The sequence below is a fragment of the Amia ocellicauda genome, chromosome 9 (genome assembly GCF_036373705.1).
Source record: "Amia ocellicauda isolate fAmiCal2 chromosome 9, fAmiCal2.hap1, whole genome shotgun sequence".
Taxonomy (NCBI): domain Eukaryota; kingdom Metazoa; phylum Chordata; class Actinopteri; order Amiiformes; family Amiidae; genus Amia; species Amia ocellicauda.
In genome coordinates, this window is record NC_089858.1 from 10,903,671 (window position 1) to 10,916,159 (window position 12,489).

General features: G+C 42.8%; 1 protein-coding gene across 2 annotated transcripts; it reads left to right on the top strand.

Moving 5' to 3' along the window:
- The first annotated feature begins 459 nt into the window (after window positions 1-459).
- Window positions 460-11,035, top strand: cercam (cerebral endothelial cell adhesion molecule). Of its 2 annotated transcripts, none has more exons than XM_066713109.1 (13): window positions 460-773; window positions 2,977-3,087; window positions 3,874-3,991; window positions 4,449-4,583; window positions 4,681-4,885; window positions 4,975-5,094; window positions 5,218-5,294; window positions 5,467-5,573; window positions 5,946-6,078; window positions 6,230-6,357; window positions 6,715-6,918; window positions 9,467-9,704; window positions 10,021-11,035. In XM_066713109.1, exons 1-12 carry the CDS (start codon window positions 556-558, stop codon window positions 9,696-9,698), a joined length of 1,788 nt encoding a protein of 595 aa, XP_066569206.1. In that variant the 5' UTR covers window positions 460-555; the 3' UTR covers window positions 9,699-9,704; window positions 10,021-11,035. The 2 variants fall into 2 exon arrangements, with proteins under 2 accessions (XP_066569206.1, XP_066569207.1); XM_066713110.1 differs by having other exon boundaries at window positions 10,060-11,035.
- The last annotated feature ends 1,454 nt before the right edge of the window (window positions 11,036-12,489 follow it).

The window sequence follows — 12,489 nt, forward strand, 5'->3', positions numbered from 1 at the left end:
ATAAGGCTATATTGTCAGCCAAAGTTTTTTTATTTTTATTATATATATATATATATATATATAATTCCCAAAATGTGTACAACGTTTGGCACTAGATTAAGCAATTTGTATTAGGTTAAAACAAAGGAAGGCCCCCCCCCTCAAAAACGTATATATAAACATAACCCTAATAATTGCGTTTGCTTTAACGGGTCTTAACCAGAATAAGTTTTGACTTGCAGTTTAGTCTAGTTTGCAGTGTCAATCAGAAACAGATTTCATTTTTGACGCAGCGAGAATGATGCCTATCCTTTCGGGTTTGCAAAAAACCACAAAGAGGGACAAGAATATAGAAAACAAATGCCATTTCTAACAAGCAGTACACATAATGCCAGCCTGCCGGAGGTGCGGGGGGCAGCCCTTGTAATTTAAAACCAGGCGGCGGCGCAGAGGCCACCACGGCCTTGTTACGACAGGGCAGCGAGAGTTTGGGGGGGAACTGCTTCTCTCTTTTTGGCGAGCAGTGCTGACGCGGACGCGGCGGCGCAGGAGGCTGTCTGGCTGCACGGAGCGGCCATGGACGGGCGCGGATGGCGGCGGCTGCTGCTGCTGCTGGCGGCGCTGGTCGGCGCGGCGCGAGGCTACTTTTCGGAGGAGAAGCCGCGCGAGGAGTCCGGCACGCGGCCGCCCGCCGTGGTGCTCGCGGTCATCGCGCGCAACGCCGCGCACTCGCTGCCGCACTACCTGGGCGCCGTGGAGCGGCTGGACTACCCCAAACAGCGCATCTCCGTGTGGTAGGTGGGCTCGCCGTGCTCTCTGCCTTATGCACCGGCTCCGAGTTCAATGGCATTTAGCTTCCAGCTGGCCTTTTCTTTCTCCCTTTCTTTGGCCACTTATCCTCCCCTCCCCCTCGACCCGTCTACCCCTCCCCCTGCTGCAGTTTGTTTTGGGTTAAAATCCTGAAACACCGTCTGATTTAGGGTATTTCTCCTTAATACCACTGTTCTGTTGCCCCAGTGGAAAGTATAAAGGTATAGAAATAATAATGTGTGTGCCATGTTGGTTAAAAAGAGCAGAAACATCCCCATCTGTGAATGCTGGCCAACTTCCAAAGTAACGTGTTAGTGATTAGACAGGATAAAGCAATGCATTACAAGTAACAAATGTCAAAAGTGTATCTTGAGAGTGTATTTGCATCCAGTAGCTATCCCTATGCGCAGGCGTATACATTATTTTAGAAACGGGCAGTTTATAATAATAATAATAATAATAATAAACAAAGGATCTGCTGTTGTCCACAAAGAAAGGCACACACATCTGTATAGTCTACATGCTAGTAATGATGGTGTTTGTAACTCTTATTCAATATGTCCACAAGCTCTGCTGCTGCACTGACAAAACGTAGGGGAGACAGAAGAGAAAATATCATGTCTGCTGCTCTAGTTAGGTATTTGTGATCTGGAGCCTGTGTTTAGATTTAACAAGCATTACACAGAAGGGGACTCATTACTGCAAGTTTTAGTATCGTTTGTGTGCAGAAAACACAGCAGTGCCCGTAGAAACGCCCGGCTGTGTTCAGTGGTGCAGGAGCTACTGTTTCCACTAATTAACTTCATTCTATTTTTGGAGCTCGTCTGTGCAGCTGATCGAACCGACATAAACGTTTACTGCCGTTTTTAGGAAGAAAACGGAGCCTTTTAATTAAACGTGGCCGTTGAAAGCTCTGGCTCTGTAAAATGGTATTGATTCAGATCTAGTTAATTAAAAAAAAGAGAAAAAAAATGGTGCCACCTGGTGATAGTTGCCATTACTATCAGATGTATGTCAAAGCAATTGGGGCTTCCTTCCACTTCTTTGCATTTCCAAGCCCCACCACATCAGGAAAGAAACATTCCTGGGAAGGCTAGGCTGGTGTTGAAGTATTTAGTCCCCCCTGGTCACTTTCTAATATCCCTTAGGACATGCAAGGATAATCACTTCTTTGCATAGACTACAAATTCCAAATAAATAGTTTTTGTGTCGCAGAATTCAGAATTGGGTGGAACCACACTGATATTCGCTAGGTACAAGGAGCTAGGTATGTGCTGTGTTGGGTTGGGTTTTAAACAGAGAACAAATATATATATATATATATATATATATATATATTCATGTATCTTCACTTGAATATTCAAGTTCTTGGAGGGAGGGATTTTGAAAATGAGCTAGGGAGGATCTCTCAGACACGTTCACAGACGGTGTGTCATAGTTTATCATCACTCCACTGAGCAAGCTGCCGGGACATTAGTAGTATAGCAGCTTTCATTTTCAACACAATCCTGTGTCAGCTTTTACCTCTGACGTTTACCGACACATTACTCTGGCGGGGTCACATGTACTTTACGATATAGACATGCATGGGTGGTGTGATATGGCCTTTCTTCCTGTCCTAAGTTTCTTTTTAAAGCACTCCTTTCTTTGTGGCTCATTAGGGAGGGCCGTGTATGATGCTATGCCAGAGTTGGCAACATATCTTACAAGGCTCAATTAGCATTGCCTGAAAATAAAAATGTTTAACAACAAGGCCTTGACCTCCTGCTCTTTCTGTCAGGGACATGTAAGTAAGCACTAATGACTAAAGAGGCTTTTAATATGCTAGATCATGACTGCAGGGGGTGGTCGGTGGGCATTAAGATGTGTTTAAGACTCATGTGTTTATTAAACTTAAAATGTAGGAGTATTGTTCAGAAATTCTAATGCACATAGCAAATTATTTAATTCAAACCTTATTTAACTATCAAAACAATGCCATTTATTTCTTTTGTACTCTACAGTTTATTAACTTAATTATATGTTGGTAATGGAGTGATTATAGCTTTGTAAATTAATCTGCTAGGCTAATGATGGCAAAATATCAGTAAGGGATTATTTTCAGAATTAGAATTTGTATTAGAATAGAAGACAAGTATATGGAGGACAAAAAAATGATATTTCTATTTTGTTCATGTACTCCTGTAGGGTGGCGACAGATCACAACCTTGACAACACCACTGCAATCCTTCGAGAATGGCTGACTGTTATGCAGAAGTATTATCACAAAGTGGAGTGGAGACCTATGGAGATGCCCACGTGAGTCTGTTCATCCCATTTTAATTTTCAAAACGGTCCTTTGCATTTGCTAAGTTCAAGCATTAGTGTGCCTTACTGTAAGCCTACATTGACCTATGTTTATCCAAGACATTGGATATTGAAGGGTGGGGAGAATAGGTTGAAGTGTACACTATTCTATCTAAGCAGTTAATGGATGATTTTTGCAGAAATCCTGATTTGTGTAGTAGTGGGGTAGCATAGTTTTCTCAAAAAATACATTGTGAATGGAGTAATATGTGCAGTAGAGCAGGCATTAAATGCTTCCTCTCAATCTAGGTGGGGAGTCTATGTTCACCAAGTGGTAATTTCTCATCTTATATAAGAGAATGATAGCTTGGAGACACAGATCTCCACCCACTTAGTTTATTACCTTTTTATTAAGTACTCTTCCTGGTGTCCTTATCCAAGATGAGAGCTTCAGGGCGCCAGAAGCGCACACGGGCTAAGAAGGTGAAAAAAAAAAAGAAAGCATTCCTCTGTATCTTCCTGAAATGTAATGGAGAATAGAATTCAGAGTTCAGACACATGCATGAAAGACACCTGCAAGTCTCTGCTCGTCCAGGTTTGAGTTCAGTCTTCTGTGGAATAAATTGTTAGAGGCACTATTTCAGCAAATTTGTTTTGTGAAATATGTTGCTGATATATGTCCAAAAAACACGAGATATTGAATTAAAGCTGTATTGCAGACCTGTGAGCTTTTTTATCCAAAGACAGCAAATAGTGTTGTATATCTTGTGTACTAGGATGTGTGTCTGTGTCCCCCAGGTCATATCCTGGGGAACTGGGACCCAAGCACTGGCCGAATGGGAGATTCGAGTACGTCATGAAACTGAAACAGGCTGCGCTCAACTTCGCCAAGAGACAGTGGGCTGACTACATCCTGGTAGGGTCTCCAGCAGTCACACAGACAGAATCGATTCAATTCCAATTATCATTTAGTATGGCATCCTTCACAGCAGATTGCCACAGTGCAAAAACAAATACATGCAAACAAAAATAGATTATTAGTTATAATACTAATGATCGCATTAAAACTGGTAATAAAAATACAAATGGCACAGTTATACACCAAAAAAACACCCAGTCAGGACCTGTTGCTATAGTTGAATGATCCTAGAATCTGAACTTATATGCACTTGGAGGAAAATTGTCATTCACATCGTTTTAACATTTATTTATTTCTAAAAACAAAATAAAAGAAACATTGAGAATTTCAATGGAGAGCTAGAAGTTAAGGCAAATTAGTTATACATGTAATGTGTCTGTCCAATGAAAGGAAACATTTTAATCTTACACTGCTGTTGGTTTCATTTTCCTCCTGTCTTCCGTTTGTCCTTCAGTATGCTGACACAGATAACATCCTGACCAACCCCAAGACTCTCAGACTTCTTATTGCTGAGGACAAGTCTGTCGTTGCTCCCATGTTGGACTCCCAGAGTGCTTATTCTAACTTCTGGTGTGGCATCACCCCACAGGTAAACAAAGCCTCAGAATATCATGTCTGCTTACAACTGCCTGTCCATACCACATGCATAAGCCCTCTCTTTCTTTGTGCTTGTGCTCTGTGTTCAGGGGTACTATCGACGTACAGCGGAGTACTTCCCCACTAAACATCGCCATCGCCGCGGCTGCTTCCCTGTTCCCATGGTGCATTCCACCTTCCTCTTGGATCTGCGCAGGGAAGGTGTCAAGAAGTTGGCCTTCCACCCCCCCCATCCTGACTACTCCTGGCCCTTTGACGACATTATCGTCTTTGCGTTCTCCTGCCGCGTCTCAGGTACCGCCCGCCGCCTCTCTCTGCAGCCTGTCACTGTGAGAGAGTGCCACACACCTGTTTTTCTGACTTGATCCACTGTTCTGAAACAGAAGTGCAGATGTACCTCTGTAACAAGGTGCGCTACGGATACCTGAACGTCCCTGCAAAGCCACACCAAACAAATGACGACGACCGAATCAACTTCATCCACCTTCAGCTGGAGTCTATGAGTGAGTGACTGTACTTGAGTGTGTATGTCTTCAATCTGGGGAGAATAACAAACACAATATATATACACAGGTTTTTTTTTTAATCCTCTCTAATTGTAAAATCCATGGATTGTTCTTTTGCAGTTGATGGGCCACCTATGTACCCCTCACAACATGTATTCCTGCCCCCCAAAACTATGGACAGGATGGGTTTCGATGAGGTAGGGAACACTGCCCAAACTGAACAATGGGCACTTTTGTTTTCTTTCAAGTGTGAAGGATGTGAAGGATTAAAATAAATATTATAAAAATACTGAAGTAGAGTAAAGTGTCCTGGTATGATGTGAGTGTATATGTCGCTGATGATGGTGGGATGCCCTCTTTCTCCTTCAGGTGTATCTGATCAATCTGCGCCGCAGGCCAGACCGCAGAGAGAGGATGCTGTGGTCCCTGTACGAACAGGAAATCGACACCAAAGTGGTGGACGCTGTGGACGGAAGGTATTTAACCCTTTCCATCACCACTGCCTTTTATTGTATGTTTCCATCTGCGCTCTCTATCCAACACTCCCTTCCTTCACACCTCCTTTTAATGCCTTCATCTCTTAAGATCTAAGAGCTTTACTTGTCCGTGACCCTTATCACATTCTGTGGAAGCCCCTGTGTTAATCTTTACAGTCTGTGTTTGAAGGAGTGTAGAATGTGAAACCAACAGAAAACAGTTGATTCTTTCTCTAAATTCACAACAACAAGAACAACTTTGACCGATGTAGTGCCTTTCATGCCAATGTCATCCTATGGCACCATAACTTTTGCTTTTTTTCATCTTTACATTTTACTTTTAACAGTCCGCTTTCTTTGTTGCCCTGGCAGTGCCCTCAACAGCAGTGACATCAAGATCCTGGGCGTAGACCTCCTGCCTGGCTACTATGACCCTTTCTCTGGACGCACCCTCACCAAGGGTGAAGTGGGCTGCTTCCTCAGCCACTACTACATCTGGAAAGAGGTGAGAGATGGCTGTTACTCTGAAGAAGAACATTTCAGTAAAGCATTGCCATTTTACCTTCTCCAGTGAAGACAGGAGGGTAAAACCAGCTGGTGTCCTGCACACTTCCTGCAGACTTGCTAAGGCTGACCGGGACTCTTTCTCCTCTCAGATTGTGGACCAGCAACTGGACAAGGCAGTTGTGTTTGAGGATGATGTTCGTTTCCAAGGCAACTTCAAACGGAGGCTCATGCGTATGATGGAGGAGATTGAGAAGGTGGAGCTGGACTGGGACCTCATGTGAGTCTGACGGGCTTGACAAGCACTAAAAATACTCTACTTGGAAAAACTGGCAGTGTGTTCTGCCCTTATTTGTAATTAAGCTCACAAGGAGGATTAGGGTCTCTGGAACAAGCATTTAACTTATGTAATAAAAAATAATGTATTATGCTGTAACTTTAATATTTAAATAAGACACTGTTAACTGTGATAGTAAGGTTTTTGAATATGGAGTAGCCCCATTTTCTCATGAATTAGCCTCTAAGGTCTGTACAAGCTTTTCCTGGGTGGGTGGTATTTCTGAAATCAAGACAAACGTCCTCATGTTCCTGAAACGAATTGACCTTTATTCATCCCCCTTTCCTCTCTGGCTGACAGATACCTGGGCCGCAAGCAGGTGAACCCGTCTGACGAGAAGCCCGTGGAGAACGTGAGGAACCTGGTGATCGCGGACTTCTCCTACTGGACTCTGTCCTACGTCATCTCGCTGCAGGGCGCCCAGAAGCTGCTCAACGCGGAGCCCCTCTCCAAGATGCTGCCCGTGGATGAGTTCCTGCCCATCATGTACGACAAACACCCCAAGTGAGTCTACATCTCCTACACTACTGCTGCTCTGGAATGGATGGTTCATTCCCAGGCTTTTTGGTAATAGCATATTGTAAAGAGAAATACAGAGACATGTATTACTAAAAAACAACAACAAAACAGTGGAATCATCTATTTAGTTAAGTACTTCTGTGCCTGTGGTCTAAGAATAATAATAATATAATCTCACTATGTTTGGTGTAATTTAGCTACATTTACACTAGATAAAACTAATGTTGTGTTTTTATCTGGGCTAGTGTTCCCCCGTAAAAAACCTACACTTCTATGAAGGTTAGGCTTGAGATGCTAATGAGTTAACTAAGACAAATAAAGCTCTGGAAAAAATTAAGAGACCAGTTAACATTGATTTCTGAACTTGGAGTGGTCTATTAATTTTTTCCAGAGCTGTATGTCATGTAGTTTAGTTCTCTTCACATAGTCAGATTTGATGTATACAGGGTTGTGGTCTGGTTTTGTGAAAAAGGATAGAACAGATTCTTGTAATTTTGCCAGAACTGTCTCGTCAGCCTGCTTGTGAGAAAGTAGGTCACCATAACTCATATTGTAGTTTGTGGGATAAAGTCTTCTGTCAACTTAAATTTCAAAAGGACTTGTTACAGGGAGGGTCTGCTTATTCTTTGTTAGTTACCCTTGAACCTCCTTGTGCTCCTCCCTCTGGGTTCAATGTTAAATGGAAATTGAAAATGGCTCATGTTTAATTGGTTTTGCAATTTAAGCTAAAGCAACGCAAGACCAAAAGCAAATAATGTGAGGGTCTACATGATTATACTTGTTTTCTGTCTTTCTCCTAATTTCAGTTTCCTGATCTCACATCTGTTTAAAGCCCTGAAATGAAAGCAACAGCAGAGAGGAATTAATTTAAACAATAAAAAAGACCAGCTGCTCAGGGGGGACCTGCACTTAAACTTAAACCTTTGGAAGCTGAACATAGCCTAGAGTAAGAGATTTCAGTACATCTCTGCCAGTTCTTCTTGCAATGAGAAATCCTCCCTGACTGGTGCTCTGAGATGCAGTGGGGGAGTTATGTATTAACACCAGTTCTCCACATTCCGGGAGCTGGGTTTGTAGATTGTTCAAGCCGGTTGTGACGGCCTGGGGATTGGAGATCTGCCCAACAAATGAAGCAGCTCTTTATTCCCTTGAATGTGGAGCTGAAACTAGTGTGCTAGTGTGTGACACGTTTTAGTTAAAGTCGTATGGAATTTGTGTATTAGATTTACCACTCTCTTTCCCTCCTGGTCCATCCAGAGTTTGAGATCAGTGATGGGTGACTCTTGTCCTTGCAGGCCTCGGGGGCCTCTTGTTTTGGTATCATTCTGACTTCGCTCTTCCTTCAGTAGGTTTTTGTCTGCGTTATAGGTCACACGTCATTTTTATTCCTAGTCTCCTGAAGAAGCTGGTTGATAGACACCTATAAAAAGCAGTGGGATATTCATCCAAACAGACCAGAGTTGCCTACCATTGCTTTTAAAATTGTTAATCAATATAATATTGTCCGTATCTGTTGGTCATAACGGCACTGAGAGCAGGCATGTTGCTCTCCCTCTGCAGCTCATAACAGCAAGGCAGTGAGGTCATGCTAAAGCTATGCCTAGACATTGCTGCCAAAACCCAAACCATAGCTGGAAAGCAAAAACAGTTTCCAAGTTCTTATTCAGAAATCGGGAACAAGCCAGTTGTGATAAATTGGATACATATTGGTAAATGTACAGAACAAAAAGTATCTTTAGTGAACAGTGTGAATGACTTAAGAGTGGATTTATGCAGCTGGAAGAGCACTGCTTGGTTGACAGACAGTGGGTAACAGATTCTTATCAGTTAAGATGCTGAAGGAAAGAGCATGAGGTAAATAGATAGCTTAGCTCAAGGTCCAAGGTTTTCAGATTTATAGCCATCTCCAACAACTGAGGGATTGAGGCAGAATCAGACACTGTTTCCTGCAAGGGTGTACAAAAGCAGGCCCACTACATTCCCCAACCCCCGTTGATGTGATTTATCTATTCTCAGGATGTGTTTGGAAAAATATGCATTCCATGTGTCTGTGGAAAATTTTGCTTGTGTAATTCCCGCTCTGCTGTATATTAATGTCTCTTGGCACCTCTAAAGATTTGTTCGGTGGCCATTGCAACTGCAGATGTTTTGTTCATAAGCAGCGTAAGACGCTCTGGAAGCAATTAGGGGAATATTGCTCTGCCTGCTTCCCATCCTTCCTTTTTGAATGTGTTCCTCATGTTTTCCTTTTCTGTGTTTTTAACCTCCCCTTCCCCCTCCCCAGTTCTGTTGCTTCTTCTTTGTGCATCCTTATCCCTCAATCTCTGATCCTCCCTTTGCTGACACTTGCTATCGTTAGTACTGTGATGTGTGATGTACATGTCGGAGAGACCAGCATACTAAAATAACATATCATACCAAATGACAGGGTTATATTTGTTTAAAACTGTTGTGTGGGGATACCTTCCCCACCCAGGAAGTGGTGAGATATTGACCTATCAGATCACATTTCTGTAATCTTCTCTCCACGCAGTGAGAAGTACAAGGAGCATTTTCCCAACCGCAACCTTCAAGTGTATTCCACACGCCCTCTGCTGGTGTTTCCTTGTCACTACGCTGGGGACCCTCAGTGGGTGAGCGACACGGAGACCTCCACACTGTGGGACGACGATTCGGTGCGGACAGATTGGCGCGGGTCCCACAAGACTCTGAAGGGTGCTCCTCCCAATGCCGGCCTACAGAACGCCTTCCGGGACGAGCTCTAGCTGCAGGTAAGAGCTGTGAGCATTGTACAGGGGTCTCGTGTAGTGTTTCTCAACTCTTTCAAGGGATTCACAGCTACGTTTTAACTTAATTATTTTGAGAAATGTAGGTTAATAATGAACAAAAATTGAATTTGATAGAAATTAGGGTTATGTTTCAGTCCAGGCTAAGGTTAGGGTAGCTTTTCTGCTGACTTTACTGAATTGGATGTAGATTTGTATGAAATTTTGGTTTTGGCTAGAGATGGGGTTCAGGCAGTTAGTCGGGGGGTGGAGTAGCAATGCATTTCCTTCACAGAAACTGTTTATTTTGCTATCTCTATAGGCCCCTGCATTGAAAGACCTTTTTACTTGAACTGGGCAGGTGGGAGGCAATACATTCCAGAGGTTGGAACTGAGATCTAGCTGGCATATGAACTTTTAACCGACACCATCAGAGGAGTAACTCGGCGAGACAATCAGGAGAAGATGGAGACAGACGGCGGAGGACTGCTCACATAAGATTGCACCTGGAACCACGGCTCAGCTGTCCCAATTGATTTTTGTGTGCCAGTGGAGGCCGATGTGTGTGTGTATGTGTATGCATGAGTGTGTGTGCTCTCAAATAATATTTAAATAGAACTTTGAATTTATAATACCAGCTCATATACCTGATTTAGAATTCAAAATGGTAGTATGTTCATTCAGGAACACAACATCTTGGGGGGCGGGGTTAAAATTCAGCACAACTACAAAGTTTGGAGTATTGACATTTCAGCACAGAGAGAAGCTCTCTTCCACACAAGAGACCAAAGCCTGATTTATCTGGAGTCTAAAGAGTTTACATTGACAAACACATTGTGGCAGAGCAGTGCAACCACTTTGTTGTGTGTTCTTTTGACAGGAAGGGAACTATAGTTTCCTTTGCTTTCTATTTTGAATATCTTACCACAACCTACAAATACACACACAGTATTATTGACAAACCAACCAAAAATCCTGCACATGTATGGTGGATATGTTAAAAATAATAACGTGCCCTCTAATATAATTAATCTGATCCATCTCCTGTTTCTGGACTTAATTACTTTCTGGACATACTTATTTCTACTGCTGTTGCAAAACATATTGTCATCCTGCTCTCCCTTGGCAGTAGACTGTTTTGTCATTGCATAACGTGATGAAACAAGTTTCCCACCACCACCAAAATGAACTGTACGTACAGCCCATATAGTAGTACTGGTGTTGCCCCTGTGTTTGTGAGTCTTTTGTATTTGTGGAAATGCATGTCAAGTAAAACACCTGTAAAAGTGTCAGGACAGTGTAAAAAATAAATAAAGACCGTGTTTTTTACTTTGTTACATGGACTAGATGTGTTTTGTTTTCACATCAAAACTTGTCACCAGAGATGAAACCCCTATTTACCATGAGTACAATCTGCGTTTTTAAGGGGACATAAACTGCTAAAGTGGTTGTAGCATGTGGAGAGGATAAGGTTATGCGCAGATTTCCCGATTATTCAGAGTTTTAAATACACAGAAATTGTGAAGATTTTATTTATTTTGCTCACTAAATTTAATATTGGAGAAATTAATTCATGTTTCTCTTGCTGAGTGTCAGGCAACATATACACTCACCTAAAGGATTATTAGGAACACCTGTTCAATTTCTCATTAATGCAATTATCTAACCAACCAATCACATGGCAGTTGCTTCAATGCATTTAGGGGTGTGGTCCTGGTCAAGACAATCTCCTGAACTCCAAACTGAATGTCTGAATGGGAAAGAAAGGTGATTTAAGCAATTTTGAGCGTGGCATGGTTGTTGGTGCCAGACGGGCCGGTCTGAGTATTTCACAATCTGCTCAGTTACTGGGATTTTCATGCACAACCATTTCTAAGGGTTTACAAAGAATGGTGTGAAAAGGGAAAAACATCCAGTATGCGGCAGTCCTGTGGGCGAAAATGCCTTGTTGATGCTAGAGGTCAGAGGAGAATGGGCCGACTGATTCAAGCTGATAGAAGAGCAACTTTGACTGAAATAACCACTCGTTACAACCGAGGTATGCAGCAAAGCATTTTTGAAGCCACAACACGTACAACCTTGAGGCGGATGGGCTACAACAGCAGAAGACCCCACCGGGTACCATTCATCTCCACTACAAATCGGAAAAAGAGGCTACAATTTGCACAAGCTCACCAAAATTGGACAGTTGAAGACTGGAAAAATGTTGCCTGGTCTGATGAGTCTCGATTTCTGTTGAGACATTTAGATGGTAGAGTCAGAATTTGGCGTAAACAGAATGAGAACATGGATCCATCATGCCTTGTTACCACTGTGCAGGCTGGTGGTGGTGGTGTAATGGTGTGGGGGATGTTTTCTTGGCACACTTTAGGCCCCTTAGTGCCAATTGGGCATCGTTTAAATGCCACGGCCTACCTGAGCATTGTTTCTGACCATGTCCATCCCTTTATGACCACCATGTACCCATCCTCTGATGGCTACTTCCAGCAGGATAATGCACCATGTCACAAAGGTCGAATAATTTCAAATTGGTTTCTTGAACATGTAATGAGTTCACTGTACTAAACTGGCCCCCACAGTCACCAGATCTCAACTCAATAGAGCATCTTTGGGATGTGGTGGAACGGGAGCTTCGTGCCCTGGATGTGCATCCCACAAATCTCCATCAACTGCAAGATGCTATCCTATCAATATGGGCCAACATTTCTAAAGAATGCTTTCAGCACCTTGTTGAATCAATGCCACGTAGAATTAAGGCAGTTCTGAAGGCGAAAGGGGGTCAAACACAGTA

Coding starts and splice junctions, on each gene's coding strand:
- cercam (XM_066713109.1), top strand. CDS start 556: ATGGACGGGCGCGGATGGCGGCGGCTGCTGCTGCTGCTGGCGGCGCTG. Junction 4,886..4,974: donor GTTCTCCTGCCGCGTCTCAG/GTACCGCCCGCC, acceptor GTTCTGAAACAG/AAGTGCAGATGTACCTCTGT. Junction 5,574..5,945: donor GTGGACGCTGTGGACGGAAG/GTATTTAACCCT, acceptor TTGCCCTGGCAG/TGCCCTCAACAGCAGTGACA.